The 15,850-nt window shown below is 33.5% G+C and overlaps 1 protein-coding gene across 6 annotated transcripts in view; it reads right to left on the bottom strand.

Moving 5' to 3' along the window:
- CADM2 (cell adhesion molecule 2) overlaps positions 1–15,850 on the bottom strand; it is a 1,117,716-nt gene that overhangs the window by 129,348 nt on the left and 972,518 nt on the right. For all 6 annotated transcript variants that reach the window (XM_063630530.1, XM_063630529.1, XM_055260304.2 and 3 more), the window contains one exon: positions 3,122–3,212. In XM_063630530.1, the coding sequence (XP_063486600.1) occupies positions 3,122–3,212 (91 nt within the window). The remainder of the gene's footprint in view (positions 1–3,121; positions 3,213–15,850) is intronic.

Below are 15,850 nucleotides of genomic sequence, written 5' to 3' on the forward strand. Positions count from 1 at the left end.
CCGGGAGGCGGAGGTTGCAGTGAGCCGAGATCGCGCCACTGCACTCTGGCCTGGGTGAAAGAGCAAGACTCCGTCTCAAAAAAAAAAAAAAAAAAGAAACAATAAAGTTTTGACCACAGATTAAATGTATTATTGAAGACAGCTACAAGGTATAAAGAAATCATACAGCCACTATTCATTCCTGATTTTCACATGTTAATGAGAGGTGGATCAGGTAAATGATGAAGATGATAAAAATTAAGTGCTTGGGGCCTCACTCAAAGACTAAGCTACAGTGTTGCTTCTCAGTGGTTCTTAACTAACAAAATGAAGATACAGGTACAATAGTTGCAAAGTAATGGAGTAGAACTTTGACCACGATCACCTGAGTAAAACAGGGAATTCTAACCTGCTGTTTGAGTATATCACATACCTCATTTTCACTCCCTCTCTTTTGCTGCTATCTTAAAATATGCAAGACTCCCCATTATATGTGTTATTATTATTGTTTTATTTTAAAATGCGTTTGACAGAATTTCTTCTCATCCCTCTTCCACTTTTTGATTCATTTTTTGAAGTTGATAGTCTTTCCTTTAGTGACTATCTTCACTTCCCTACTACCTACTAATTCCCTGATTAAACCATTTCAATTTGCATCCTGTTCTTTTTGCTCTGGTAAGACTTTTCTTTAAGATCAGTAAGCTTTCCTTCTGGGAAAATCCAATTGTTTCAGTCTTCTCTTGTTTTTTATCCTTTCTGCCTCATCCGGCACTGTTGGAAATAGTATATAAACTACAGAAAGGCTAAAAATTAGACTGTTTTTAAAGAGATTAATGCCTTCATCTAATGGAGAAGACAGTTACTGTAAAAATGTAGAGAAGTTTATTTAAGATGATTAGAAGAACGAAGAAGAAGCAATAGTCCAAATGATGAAAGGCATCAAAGAAGCTGATTCTAACTTTAATGCTAATGTCCTGACAGTCTGCAAGGAAATATGATAAAGGGAAAGTTGTGAATGAGAATATAATACAAGAAATCAGTTAATACATATTTACTTGTGGACCATAGCATACAGAATATAACACTGGGATCTATGAAGGTAAAGGCAACATATAATGACTACTTTACTTTGAAGACGTTGTGGAGCTTATGAGTTATTTGCCAAAAGATACTACATTAAATTACATATTTTTATATGGTTATAAACTCATGCCAGAAATGACTAGTTTTGTAGAAATTTGACAAGTTTCCAGAAATAATATAAATATAGAAGAAAGCCTAATGAAGGAGGATGGCAACAGTGAAACATATCATGAGACTAGCCAGTTCACCGCCCTAAAGCATCTAGGGCTTCAACTTCGGTGGTGAAAATTATTGTCAGTCCCATTCTAGTTTTTCAAAAGTAACTTTAGTTAGAATAAGTGGAAATTTACATTTAGCAATTGAAGTAGCAGCACATAATAGAAAGAGTTAAGGCTTTGGGCAAGACTGAACTGAATTCAAATTCTCACTCATTTTAAATCTGGATAAATAGGAAAATTTAGTTAAAAGTTTTGAACCTTAGTTTCTCTTCTGTAAAACAGGAAGCCTTTCTTATTTCCATTATCTATTTGCAAAATGATAGTAATCAGGATCCTTCTGAGAAACGTAGCATTTTCCATTTCATAAATCTCTTGAAATTTGTATTCTTAAATAAAATAAATAAGAAATTATTGTGCTTTTCATTCATCTCCAGTGCAGAGGATTATTACGCATCTAAGATTATTTCTAGGTAACTAAAAAGAGATTAAAAGAAGACACATTCATTCAACCATATCTTAGATGAGTGATATGAACTACTCAAATATTTACTTATATAAAATATAAAGTCTAATAATTTCCATAAGTAAAATAATGTTTCTACTGTTGGAAGTAGATATGGAATCAAAGAATCATTGTAAGACAATTGGATGCTACTTGAGCAGGCGTTCATTTATTTTCAAGCATTCTATAAAGCATGTTCCCTAACTTCACCTCATTTAATTGCATAAATTGTGCACATAATCCAAATGTATACAAATGTACTTTTGGATAAGGAAAGAAGACCAAAAAGAATCTCTGTAAAATAATTACTAGAAGAGAGAACAGTTTAAAAATATCAAAACTGAGTTAAATAAGGCATGGATTTATTAATATGGTAAAAAATAAAATGACACACAATTGATGAAGTTAAAGTGCCAGGCATCTATCTTACAATTCTTTTAGAAAAATTCCCCATGGGATAGTGTGAAACTTAAATAATATAAATGTTATTGGAGGCAAATTTTTAGTAATTTAACCTGATTTGCCAGAAGCAATCTCATATAGTTATATACAAAGAACAATTTAATTCCTTCTATTAAAATTTAAACAGAATGCAAATAAATTGGAATCTTTAAAACAAATCAAGTAAATTACATAAAGCTAGGCCTAGAGTGTTCCTGTATTAGAATGATCATATTGCTTTCAAATAGAATTTAAATAATCCATATTTAAATATCCATATGTAACTTTTGCTTAATAATTGGTACTCTTTGACTAGCTATTTATAAACACACATTTCAAAAGGTGAAGTTTTAGAGTTGAAGTGACATTATCACATTGACGTGCATATATTCTAATATTGAAATTACTTTACAATTAAACACATTGAGTTTGTGACCCGTTACTTGTTTCACTGGGTGTTTCATAAGAAATATAGATTTGATTTTCCTTTTATGAAAATAAGTCTTCATGTAACTTTAAAACTTGGGCATATTTTGGGGATGCTTCAATATTTTCTAAGTTTTTCATGGGAGAACTGAATTCAACAGTGTGCTGCTTTTATAGTCTGATGATATGAACAGTGACTGATATACTCCCTTCAGGTTAAAATATCTTACTGGAAAAAATAAAAAAAGAAATAACAGCTGGAAATCTTCCCAGAAACTTCATTAGATGACAGAGTAAAAACCAATCTTCCATAGACTTTAATGAAGACATGGTTCACGAGGTTTTCTCTTCTAGAGATCACTTTGCCCACCAAGAAAAGACACAAACTGTGGATTCCTACAGTTAAAGCCTGTAATCAAAGCAAGATAAAAGAAAAAAAGTAAAAAGCTTTATTGCTCATTAACTCACTTACAGTGGTTTTCCTTTGGATTCACAAGTCAAAATTAAAGGCTGTCCTTCTTGTGGAAAAGGAGTCGATGGTATAATCTTAACTGATGGTGTATCTAGAAACAAAAGAATATTAAGAAAGGTAATTAAACACATACAAAACTAGATAGTTAATAACTGTGCATCATGCTGTGTGTTCAGCATTTCTTATATATTATTTATAATTGTGTATATTTATAAAGGATTTCTTAGATTTGGTAAAATAGGGTGTGTGATTTAAAAATCTAACAACCTGTCCATGCAAAGCTAACAAAAAGATCTAAATATCTCCTGAGCACCACTGTTGTATTATTTCTGAAATCTGAATTTAAAAGTGGAATTGCAAAAAGTGGTTCAGATGAATATCAAGCATTTCGTACAATTGTTTCTTAAACTATTTATAGATGGCTATGAATACTATTATTATGGGCTGAATGCATTTATGTGCATCTGAATAACAACATTTTCATTGTTACAGGAATACCAGGGACTCACAATAAGGAACCCACAATGAACTCAAGCTCAATTACTGTCTCACGAGTATTATGCAGAATCTTTTTCAAAATGCAATGATGCAGCACTGGGCACATGCTGCTTGCTCTGAAGTACAGAAGTACAGTTAGTGAGTCACTTCCAATAGCATTTATGATTTTATTAAAAGTTAACATTTCTTATATATGCTACTGCATGCTTGTTAGAAAATTATTTATTTCCATTTAACAATAAATCATCCCTAGTGAGAATTAAAGAATACTTTAAGACATTTATATGTATAACTTGAATGACATACAATATTCCTTAATCAACATAAAGATAACTTATTTCATAGAAAAAATTGAAAATACGCTCAAAAAAGAGACAATATTAACACATTCCTTCTTTATGAGGCTTTGCTAGTCCTGGCATTGTCTGGCCCACAGTCAATGTGAAATTGTCTTCTCCTCTTATCTTCACATTCTCCACAATAAACAAAATAGGCTCTGAGCTCTCCAGAAGATCACAATTTTTCTCACTCTTTCCTTCTTAGCTGAACTGATCTGCACGGTTATTATATACATTCTTTGATTTTAGAGCCAGTTAAATGAGTTACTACCGACTGTGTAATTTTCAGGTGAGTTACCTTATCTAAGGAAAATATTATTTAGATTTTTCATATATAGAATAATAAAGTATAATATAAAATGTAATAGTTTATATCATACTTTAAAATTATGTATTCTTTTCAAATGCATTCTCCTTTAATTCCTTAAACAAGAGAATGCATTTCAGATAATTAAAAATAATATTCTGTTTGCAAATAAACATTTCAAATACATCACAGTAAATATTTGTGGTGCAAAATGACTTAGGAAGAAAAATTAATCTGAAAAAATATGATACACATTCATCATACATTTTTAACAGATAGAAGAAAAAAATTGAATATCAGATTTAAACATACTTTATTAATTTTTTCCATTATCAGCACATCTATGGAATCAGTTATTGAATAGGATAATCATATAATTTCATCTCCAGAGCAGGACATTTTTAAAAGAAGAAGACAAAATATTAATAATTATGAAGATGACAGTTGTCAACCAGACTGTTCTGGTCAAACTGAGGCCTATGGTCTTTTGACCTCTAACTAAACATACATATAGCAAAATTTATTTTCCCCATGACATATTATAAAGGAGAGTTTAGTTTTCATGGAAAAAGTTTGAGGTGAAAGATCAGAAATGTATAATTTGGGGAGACAGAATTATGTTAACATGGGTGTCTGTGATGTTTAATTTTGTGCGTCAATTTGACTGTGCCTTGGGGTGCCCAGCTATTTGACCAAACATTATTCTGAGTGTTAATGTGAGGATGTTTTTTGGAGGAGATTAACATTAAAGTTGGTAGACTGAGTAGAGCCGATGGCGTTCCATGATATGAAAGGGCCTCATCCAATCGCTTGAAGGACTAAATAAAATAAAAAGGCTGCTCCTCCTCCAAGTAGAAAAGAAATCTTCCTGCCTGATGTCGTTTGAACCAGCAAAGCTGACTTTTTTCCTGCCTTTAGAATAGAATGGAAACCTTGGGTCTTTCTGGGTCTGAATCCTGAGACCTTCGGACTGGAACTATATCATCAATTCTTTGTTCTCAGGCCATTAGACTCAGAGTGGAACTAAAACCATTGGCACTCTTGGTCTTCCAGCTCGCTGACTCACTTTGCATATGTTGGAATTTCACCTCCATAACCATATGGACAATTCCTTACAATAAATCTCCTTTTATGTGTATGTACAGCCTATTGGCTCCATGTCTCTGGAGAACCCTAACACGGTGTCCAATGTCCTAACAAAGAGATCCTGAGGCTGTCTTTTATTGAGCGGGGAATGTGCCAGGTGGTAATCTCAGGAAGCTCTGAGAAGTGAGACAGGAAGGGAAGGAAGTAAATGAAGCCAGTGTTAGTGAGCAGACTACACTGTGAGCAAAAGAAATGGAGTTCAATTCCACTGTGGAACTGAGAGTGAGTGGAGGACATGACTCGACGGGCAAGAGACGGGACTATTGATGGAATATGTATTTATTAGTTATCCTCTTTGATTAAGGACTGCTCCCGCGGGTGGGGGTGGAGGAGGCTGGTGAGGAGGTGTTCTTTCCCAGGCACTTTTGCCCTTCTCAGTACACAAAAATAGTATGTGCCAAAGGGAAATGGAAGGTCACCACCAGGATCTGCTTTGGTAAGGTAAATTACATAGTGGCAGGCAGGTGGGAGAAAAGAGGAAAGCAAAATGTGGTTTTGCTCTGCCTGTTTAGTTTAAGCAGTACAGGAGAGGAGAGACTCTGTGTAACAAATGTTCCCTCGAAGCATGATTCAGCGTTCCCTTTAGATCTGACACACACAATTTCCATTATAAGCAAACGCCAAAGCAGATAATATACTTAGCACATATTTCCATACAGCTCTTTGGAATAACCTAGATAAACTCTAAGTTACTAAAAATCAAGAGATGTAAGACAGTATTCATTTATTTGACTTCAAAATTATTCAAAATATTGATTAGTTCCTGTTTCTAAGACCTATCTTTCCAAATAAATAAGGAAACACACACACATAAAAACAGAATTTATGTAAAGATAATTTTAAAAAATTATCTTCCCTAGATTTCCTTGATAAATACCTATGCTTCATCTGTTCCTCAACCCCCTCCCTGCCACATATACTCCTGGTTCAACGCTTAGGTCCCCGGCTACATTTTCTCAGATTCTGTTGGGTGGTATTTTTCTATGTAGCCTTTAAATGTTAACGATCAGGGTGAACGGGATTCAAATTCTGTTCTCTCATGATTTTCTCTAGGTCTTTTAAGCCTCACTCATATCTTTAGTTTCCATTTACTTACCAATCACTCATGGATTTATATCCTAGTGCAGTTCTGCTTCACAAGCTTATTTATGTGCAACGCCTATGTGGCATGTTCGCTTGGATATCTAAAAGGCCTGGCACATTTGATGTATTCAAAATGAACTCAGTCTCCAATCTTCCTCCCACGTTTCTCCTTCAGAGATCTCTATTTCTATAGATACCACTAGCATCCATGCAGTGACATATACCAGATACCTCTTGTTTCCTTGTTTTTTCTATAATCAGTTACCCATGAACTCTTGTTAATCTACCTTCTAAATAATTTTCAAATTAATTCACTACTTTTTCATAGTTCCATAGCCACTATTTTAATCAAGTTTGCAAAAATAGTAAATGGTCTCCTTTGTGCCAAAATTTTAACCCTTTAAATCTTACTCTGATAACTAAATTGTCTTCTCAAAACATAAATCTGATCACATCAACGTACTAATTAAAACCTTTCATAGTTCATCTTTTCTCTTAAAAAATTTATTAAACCATTTAAGTCCTGCATAATCTGTATCCTTTATGGTTTTGTCTTCTAATATTCTATTATTTGAATTCCAGGCAATTTTATTTTTATCAAGTTCTTTAATAAATGTGTTTCATTTTGCCTTCATACAAATTATCAGAAATGCTCCAGTTTGGAGAGATTCCTTGCTTATTTAATTCTCACATATTTTTAAAATCTTAATTCAAATGCCATTTGCTAAGGGCAATCATTCATTACCTTCAAATCTGATCAGAGACCATTGCTGCATGTTCCTTTTTTCACCCTTGTGTAATGTTCTTTTGAAAAGTAGTTGATATAAGCTCCATGTCCTGCATGGTGTTTAAACAAAGTGTGTGCTTATTAAATAATTATTAAATGAGTGGAAGTAATATTCTTTTTATTTTCTTTTTTTCGGACAAGGTCTTACTCTGTCCCCCAGGCTGGAGCGCAGTAGTATGATCACAGCTCACGGCAGCCTCGGCCTCCTGGGCTCACGTGATCGATCCTGCAGCCTCAGCCTAGTAAGTAGCTGGGACCACAGGTGTGCTCCACCATGCCTGGCTAATTTTCTTTCTTTTTCTCTCTTTATCTCTTTCTTACTTTCTTTCTTCTTTCTTTTTTCCATTTTTGAAGAGATAGAGTCTCACTGTGTTGCCCAGGCTGGTCTCGAACTCCTGGCCTCACGTGATCTTCCCACCTTGGCCTGCAAAAGTGCTGGGATTACAGGTGTGAGCTACCTTGCATGGCCAGCAATAAAATTTGTGATATATCTTCTCATCATCATTTTGGTATACTATTCTAAAATATTTTTAAATGCTTAATTGAAATGTATTGGCGCCTGATGTTTAGAAGGTACATTAACAAGATTAGCATTATAATTAATCTGAACTATTAATTAACATTTAATTATTAAGTAATATAATTATTAGTTAATATATTAATTATTAACATACAATTAATCTTCAGTATTTAAGTTGCAAACCTTACATTAACTTTTAATCTTGGTTCATATTTAATTTAATGTGGAGTACTATTCAACCATAAAAATAATGAGATCCAGTCATTTTTAACAACATGGATGGAACTGGAGATCATCTTGTTTTGTGAAATAAGCGAGGCACAGAAACACATACATCACATGTTCTCACTTATTTGTAGGATACAAAAATCAAATCAATTCAATTCATAATCATAGAAAGTAGAAGGATGGTTACCAAAGGCTCAGAAGGGTACTGGGGGTTTGAGAGGGAGGTAGGAATGGTTAATGAGTACAAGAAGAAAATTAGAAAGAATGAACAAGACCTACTATTTGATAGCACAACAAAGTGACTATAGTCAACAGTAATTTAATTGTGTATTTTAAAATAAGTTATAGAAGGTAATTGGACTGTTTGTAACTCAAAGAATAAATGCATGAGGGGATAGATAACCCATTCTCCATGATGTGCTTATTTCGTTTTGCATGCCTGTATCCAAACATCTCATGTACCCCATAAATATATACACCAATTATGTACCCACAGAAAGTTTTAAAAAAAGAAAAATTTTTTAAATGTATATTTCACACTCTCTGTTACAAATAATCTGCATTGGATATCGTTAGGTAACAATTTTCTATGTTGATAAAAATGCCAATTTCTTTTTAATGCAAGTACCACATGTGTAAATTATTTTTTACTCATCTGATTTTGGCAGAGGTAGTACTCAACTGTGAAGACATTTATTTACTTATTCAGCCAAAGCTAGTTTATATTTCCATGATATAAATTATTTCTCTTTAAACATGCCATTTTAGTAATACTCACCACATGCCTTTTTATTAACCACAGGTACTACAGTAATGAGGTTATTATCTTAAACTTGACTCTCAAATAATTGTTTTTAATAGCAGGAAGTAATTTTGGCTTTGATAAAAATCTCTGTCATTATTATTTCTATTTATTTTCATCAGACACTTTATCGTACATAAGAGAATTGATTAAGCAATGTTATTCTAAAAACATTTTAGTAAGATAACAATGATATTCTAGAAATAATACTTGTAAATGAGGCCGGGCGCGGTGGCTCACGCTTGTAATCCCAGCACTTTGGGAGGCCGAGGCGGGCGGATCACGAGGTCAGGAGATGGAGACCATGGTGAAACCCCGTCTCTACTAAAAATACAAAAAATTAGCCGGGCGTGGTGACGGGCGCCTGTAGTCCCAGCTACTCGGAGAGGCTGAGGCAGGAGAATGGCGTGAACCCGGGAGGCGGAGCTTGCAGTGAGCCGAGATCGCGCCACTGCACTCCAGCCTGGGCGACAGAGCGAGACTCTGTCTCAAAAAAAAAAAAAAAAAAAAAAAAAAAAAAAAAAAAAAAAATATATATATATATATAAAATAAAAAAAAATACTTGTAAATGAGTTTAGAACTACTATACTTTGTTAGCTAACCAAACAACAGAAAAGTTGTCATCTCAAAAACTGAGTTAATTTTGAAAGTCTTCACTTTCCAGGATGTCTGCAAACTACTTATATTAATGTGTGAGACTCCAATGTAACCATATTTCTCTCTATTATTTATTTTGTTACATATCAAGATGAATGGGTTATTTGTAAGGACTGGCACAATGCACAATAGATTACATATAAATGGTTTTCTAAAATAATCTTAAATTTATGCACTTAATGTGTTACTCCACTTTTTACTGACTCAGATATGAATAGTAACGAAGTAAATACTGCATCATCCAAACTTTTCCTTGCGTGCCTTTGCCAAGTTATCTACTAAGATTTAGAAAAAAAAAATTGTATTTTTTTTTCTGTGAATATGTTTTGTGAGTTAACCATAGATTTTCTTCTGGTTCATAGTTTTTCATTTTAAACATATTTCAAAGGATTGAAATTGGGAATATTTTCTAAACCAAATTTTACTTAAATAGTAATTCCAGACTTACTGTAGAAATAATTCCTCTATTTTCCTCTGTAGGAGCAATGTGTGTTACATTTAATCCTGCTCTACTATTTCACAAAACAGAATGACTCTTTTGGTTTAGTACATTGGAGATGTGTATGATGTTCTGTTTTTAATTTACTGATATGATGTATTGTATTGTACCAATTAGTAATAGTTTAAAAGGGGGTTAGAAAAAATGCATTAATATGACTGCTATTTATTCTAGTTTTGTCCTATATGTTAAACTCAGATAATTTTTGCAAACTAGCAATTTTCACGCAGTTTTAAAATGTCTTTAAAAAAAATCAGTCCTTTCAACGTTGTATTTATTAAATATACATGAATGTATATAACGTATATTTATAATATCCACAACATTTTGAGCACTCAAAATTTAATATATTAACTTACTCAATTGTGTGTCCTTATATATTATGCTTAGTAAATTGTAAGAGCTCTTTAAGTGTTGTGTAAATAAATGTTTTGTTCAAGATGCAAAAAAAATGAAGTTTTGCACAAGTGTGTAAAGATAGGCATATATTCAATCATTAACAAATAATTTTTCAGTACTTGTAAGTATCCAACTAAAATACACAGATACTTTAAAAGCAAAATGCTCTAAGACTTTTGTAGAAACAAAAAGTATTCTTTAGAATGTCTATGAAATGTTTAAATGTGGAAAGCCCCATTGTTTTCCTAAATTTTTTTTTTTTTTTTTTTTTTTTTTTTACTTTCTTCTGACATATTCTGGGGCTTATTTAGGAAGAAACACAATTACTTTCAAGAGCTAGATTTATGGATAAAAGGTTTTTCTTCTTTTGACCGGGTGCGGTGGCCCACGCCTGTAATCCCAGCACTTTCGGAGGCCGAGGCAGACGGATCATGATGTCAGGAGATCGAGACTACTCTGCCCAACATGGTGAAACCCCGTCTCTACTCAAAATACAAAAACTAGCTGGGCATGATGGCATGCACCTGTAGTCCCAGCTACTCAAGAGGCTGAGGCAGGAGAATCACTTGAACCTGGGAGGCAGAGGCTGCAGTGAGCCGAGATCGTGCCATTGCTCTCCAGCCTGTCAACAAAGCAAGATTCCATTTCAAAAAAAAAAAAAAAAAAATTCTTCTTTAATACAAAAATTTAAAGGTTTTATAAACTTGGAAAGTAAGGATAGCTCACATTCCATTTGAATGACTGAAGATTTGAACCACAGTAAAGATATTGATCCAGCAGAATGGATGTTCTATATCCTTAGCAAGGATTTTAAAAGAGAAAAGACGTGATGAAGCTTCTATTAAACCGCCTAATGAACAATCTTAAAAGCGCAAGCTTTTAAAGTATTTAGCGTCACTGGTTTAACAAAATTTATCCATCACCAGATTTTGTAGATAAATAAAAAGAAGCTTTGAGTCAAATGTTATATCAGGAAAAAAAAATAAAAAACACCGTATTTCTTTTGTAATTGATTAAGTATAACAGAAATTTAAGGTTATATAAAATTAACACTTAACCTGATATGGATGATGGCCAAAATGCTAAGTAAGAGAAACAACCAAAGACTACTGTACCCTCCTATATTGCATAATGTAGTGAGTGAAGAAATATGATGGTTTATAACACAAAGTAGCCGTCACTTGCATTGCTTATATTACAGTCTTTGGTTGAAAGAAAATTATAATATGGATAATTTTATTTGTTCACAAAATTATTTCCTATGAGTACTCTCATTTATTCATTTGACAAACACATAGTTTCTAAGACATACAAAGAAAAGTGCTAGTACCCATTTCTATCCATTGTTTCACTAGAATGGTAACATTGTAACATTATAATATTTTACATTGTGACATTCACATTGCAGTCCCTCAAGATTAGGTATTAGTCTTCAATGGTGCTACTGAGTGTTTGGCATATTCTTAGGAATGCATGCTTATCAAAGCAGAGATCATCTTTATCTTGTATACTGACTTATCCTCATGTCCTAGAATAACTACTGGACCTCAGTTAAGTAATTGTTGAATAAATAAATGAATAATGGTCTTTTGAAATATTTTCCAACTACTGATTAAATTTGTTAGAAAATCAAATTTACTTGTCACAACTGTCTTCTAATAATAGTAAACATTAATCAAATACTTGGTAAATAATATGCATTGATGTAATTGCTCTGTATGCATTGGCTCATCAAACTCTTATAAAGCATACCAAAAATTCTGTGCTCTCCTCATTGTACAGAATATGAAACATGCTCAAAGGAGTGAAGTTAACACTGATAAATTTGTTTGACCCTTTTTCTCCAATCTTAACCACATTTCGATGAGTTTGTGTTTTCTAGTCTCTCTTAGACTACATTAGCAATTGATGTTTTTCATACCGTGTTCTATTAAATTCATCAAAATTAACTCTTTTTCTATCTAGTTAAATTAGCACCCAGCCCAAGACTTTGGCTCTATATGATCTGCATATTGTGTACACTCTTATATATCTCTCTCACATTGTTTATCTCATTGACAGTTAAAAATATTCTTTTAAAATACACCCACTGTCTCATTTATAAGAACAGGTTCTTCTTATTCACAAACTCTTCTCATCCACAAATAATATAAAAAAACTCCCGATAGCAAATTTGTACTAACGGAAATTTAGAAATTTAGAAACTTTAAAGTGTCTTGCAGATGAAAGATTTGTGAATCTTTGCCTTATTGAAATATTATTACATAAGAGTTTCCAAACTAAATTTATGATATCTTGGTACTTATGATATCTTGGTACTTAACATTAATACTAAAGAAAACTGCATTAACTCACTATTGTGAAGCCATTTTTGTTTTACTTCAAAATAGTGGTTCTCATCTGAGGACAATTTCATCCCCTAAGTATATTTGAAAATGTCTGAAGGAACAGAGAATAGCAATTAACATCTAATGAGCAGAGGCCAGGAGTGCTGCTGAATGCTGAACATCCCACAACGCACAGGACAGCCCCACACCAGCCCCCAAAAAACAAACAGAATTCTCTTGCCCAAAATGTCAATAACACTTTTCTTTAAAATATTTACATTTACTTTATTCATTATCTATTTTCTATGTATGTATGTATGTATGTATGTATTTATTTATTTATTTTTGAGACGGAGTCTTGCTCTGTTGCCTAGGCTGGAGTGCAGTGGCGCGATCTCGGCTCACCGCAAGCTCCGCCTCCCGGGTTCACGCCATTCTCCTGCCTCAGCCTCTCTGAGTAGCTGGGACTACAGGCGCCCGCCACCACGCCCGGCCAATTTTTTATATTTTTAATAGAGACGGGGTTTCACCGTGTTAGCCAGGATGGTCTTGATCTCCTGACCTCGTGATCCGTCCTCCTCAGCCTCCCAAAGTGCTGGGATTACAGGCGTGAGCCACTGCGCCTGGCTTATTTTCTTTATATTTGTCTATCTATTTATCTATCTATTTATCGATCTATCTCTGTCTTCTTTATTACAAAAGATAGGGAGCTACTAGAGAACTGTGGCGCTGCATGCATTGATATGAATTGCTTATGTTCTCTCACATCATTGCTTACTCCTGAAAGGAAGTAAATGCTTAATACTCTGAGTTAGGCCATTATGATACACTCCTGAAATGAAAAGCTGTAAATCAAACTCAATCCACACCTCAAATTCTACCACTCAATAGGAGCAGTGGGGTTAATATACCAAGGGTTAACAGGACTCTTTCAGTTGCAGCACTATCTGATTCTCATTTTTTCCTGGGTACAATTGTGTTTTTCTAAGATGTTTAGTTTATTTTTCCCATTTGTAATTCTGTAGTAAGATTCTCACTTTCCATTTAACTTACATTTCTTAATACTGAAAATTATCCGGTACTTTTCTTCAAAGGTGTGTTAAATTTCTTTCGATTTTAGTGAATGCTTTTGTGGCAATCATTATTTATTTGAAAAATACTTATAAATCACTGTGCATACAAGACACAGTACCACTATTATACAAGTGTTATACATTTGCAAAAACAGCAACCCATAGGAATATAGTATTAATAAATTAGATAAATTGTATATAGTTCCAAATAATTCAAACTCAATATTGTAGGCACCATAGTACTTGGCTGATGTATTATGGGAGTTGCCAGAGGGATAGATTATACATATTTGTCAGAAGCAAAGAAGATTACTTAGAAAAGTGACATTTAAAATAATTCAAAGAAAACACAGTATTCGATCTGGTAGAAATTTTCTAGAGGGAAAGAAAAGAAGGGATTTATGGCAAAGGAAAAATTAACAAAGTGTTGTATTAAAGAATGCTGGCCATATATGAGGCATCTAGAAATAATGTAAAGCATAGAATGCATTATCTGAAAAAAAGTACTTGAGAGCAGCATTATAGGGGGTTGGTTGTATTTTAAAAGCCTTGAATGTCAAGCTGTAGAGTTTGGACATTACGTTAGAAGCAATAAGAAATCATCTCGGGTTTGTAAGTATCGGGTAAAGAACCAATATTTAAGAAGACATGTTTGGCAGTGTGTAAAACCGAATGTATCTGGGAGAGGCATAGAAGCAATGTGTCTCTATCGTAAAGTTGGGCCACAAGGAAGACCTTAAAGGGAAGCAAAAAGTAGCCGTAAAATTATAGGTAATAAATGCATCAGCACTTTTGTTCATTTTAATTCTTATTTATTTATTTTTAGATGGTGTTTCATTTTGTCACTCAGGCTGGAGTGCAGTGGTGCCATCTCAGCTCGCTGCAGCCTTGAACTCCTGAGCTTAAGTGATCCTTCCACTTCGGCCCCCGATGTAGCTAGGCTACAGGAACATGCCACCACGCGTGGCTAATTATTTCGTATTTTTTGTAGAGACGTGGTTTCCTCCACGTTGGCCAGGCTGGTTTCAAGCTCCTGAGCTCAAGTGATCTGCCTGCCTTGGCCTCCCAAAGTGCTATGATTACAGGCGTGAACCACTGTGCCGGCCCATACATTTTTATAATTGTTGACTATATGGTACATTATTTTAAATGCATTTGAAACAGTTCCAACTATGTTTAAGTAATGATATTTCATAATTTGTGTTCTTTCTTTACTAGAGGTCCTCCAAAAAAACACAACCATTTAATTTTAAAACTAGGTTTAAAAATTGGCTAATCTTGCAATTATGATATGGAAACTTTAAATCATCTTATAAATCTAAGATACATTATGAAATTTTGGTGACACTATGTTTCTTTCATTATGAGAAATCTTGCTACTTCAGGGACCTAGGTATTACTTCAACACTAACCCATCAATTATCCCCAACTATGATAAAAAGAATAACATAAGAAGAAAATGGATATATATACAAATGATGTAAGAGTGGGAATGTCTACATAGTAACAACTAATCACATGTGGCTATTTAAATTTAAATGTAATTCAATTATGATTAAGTATAAATTTAAATAGCATTTCCTTAGTCAGAACAGCCACACTTCAATTGCAGATAACCACAGGGAGCTGATTATTGGCTACCATCTGGAGATAGAGAACATTTCTATCATCACAGAAAGTTGTATTGGACAATGCTGAGGTAGAAGGGTTATGCAAGTGACATAAATCATCACTGTTACCTAATCCTTCTGTGCTTATAGGATTGGCCAAGTTTTCGATTTTCTTTTGTAAAAATTTAAAAGAAGTATAGAAACAAAAACACCATATTGTAGTTCTGTTTGCTACTGTGTTTTTTTTTTTTTTTTGGCTTTCTTGATATCAATTGAGAACTCAGAATTTTTCCTTTTCTGCCTATAATGGCAAGAGAAGGAAATTAATAAAGACACCCCAAAATTATTAGAAAAATTGGAAGATAAATGCAAAGAGAAAATAGTGAAGCTCAAGCGTCTTAAAATGACAGTAAAACAAGTTTTCACTTTTGATACTCTAGATAAATTGTATCAA

The sequence above is a fragment of the Symphalangus syndactylus genome, chromosome 21 (genome assembly GCF_028878055.3).
Source record: "Symphalangus syndactylus isolate Jambi chromosome 21, NHGRI_mSymSyn1-v2.1_pri, whole genome shotgun sequence".
Lineage (NCBI taxonomy): Eukaryota > Metazoa > Chordata > Mammalia > Primates > Hylobatidae > Symphalangus > Symphalangus syndactylus.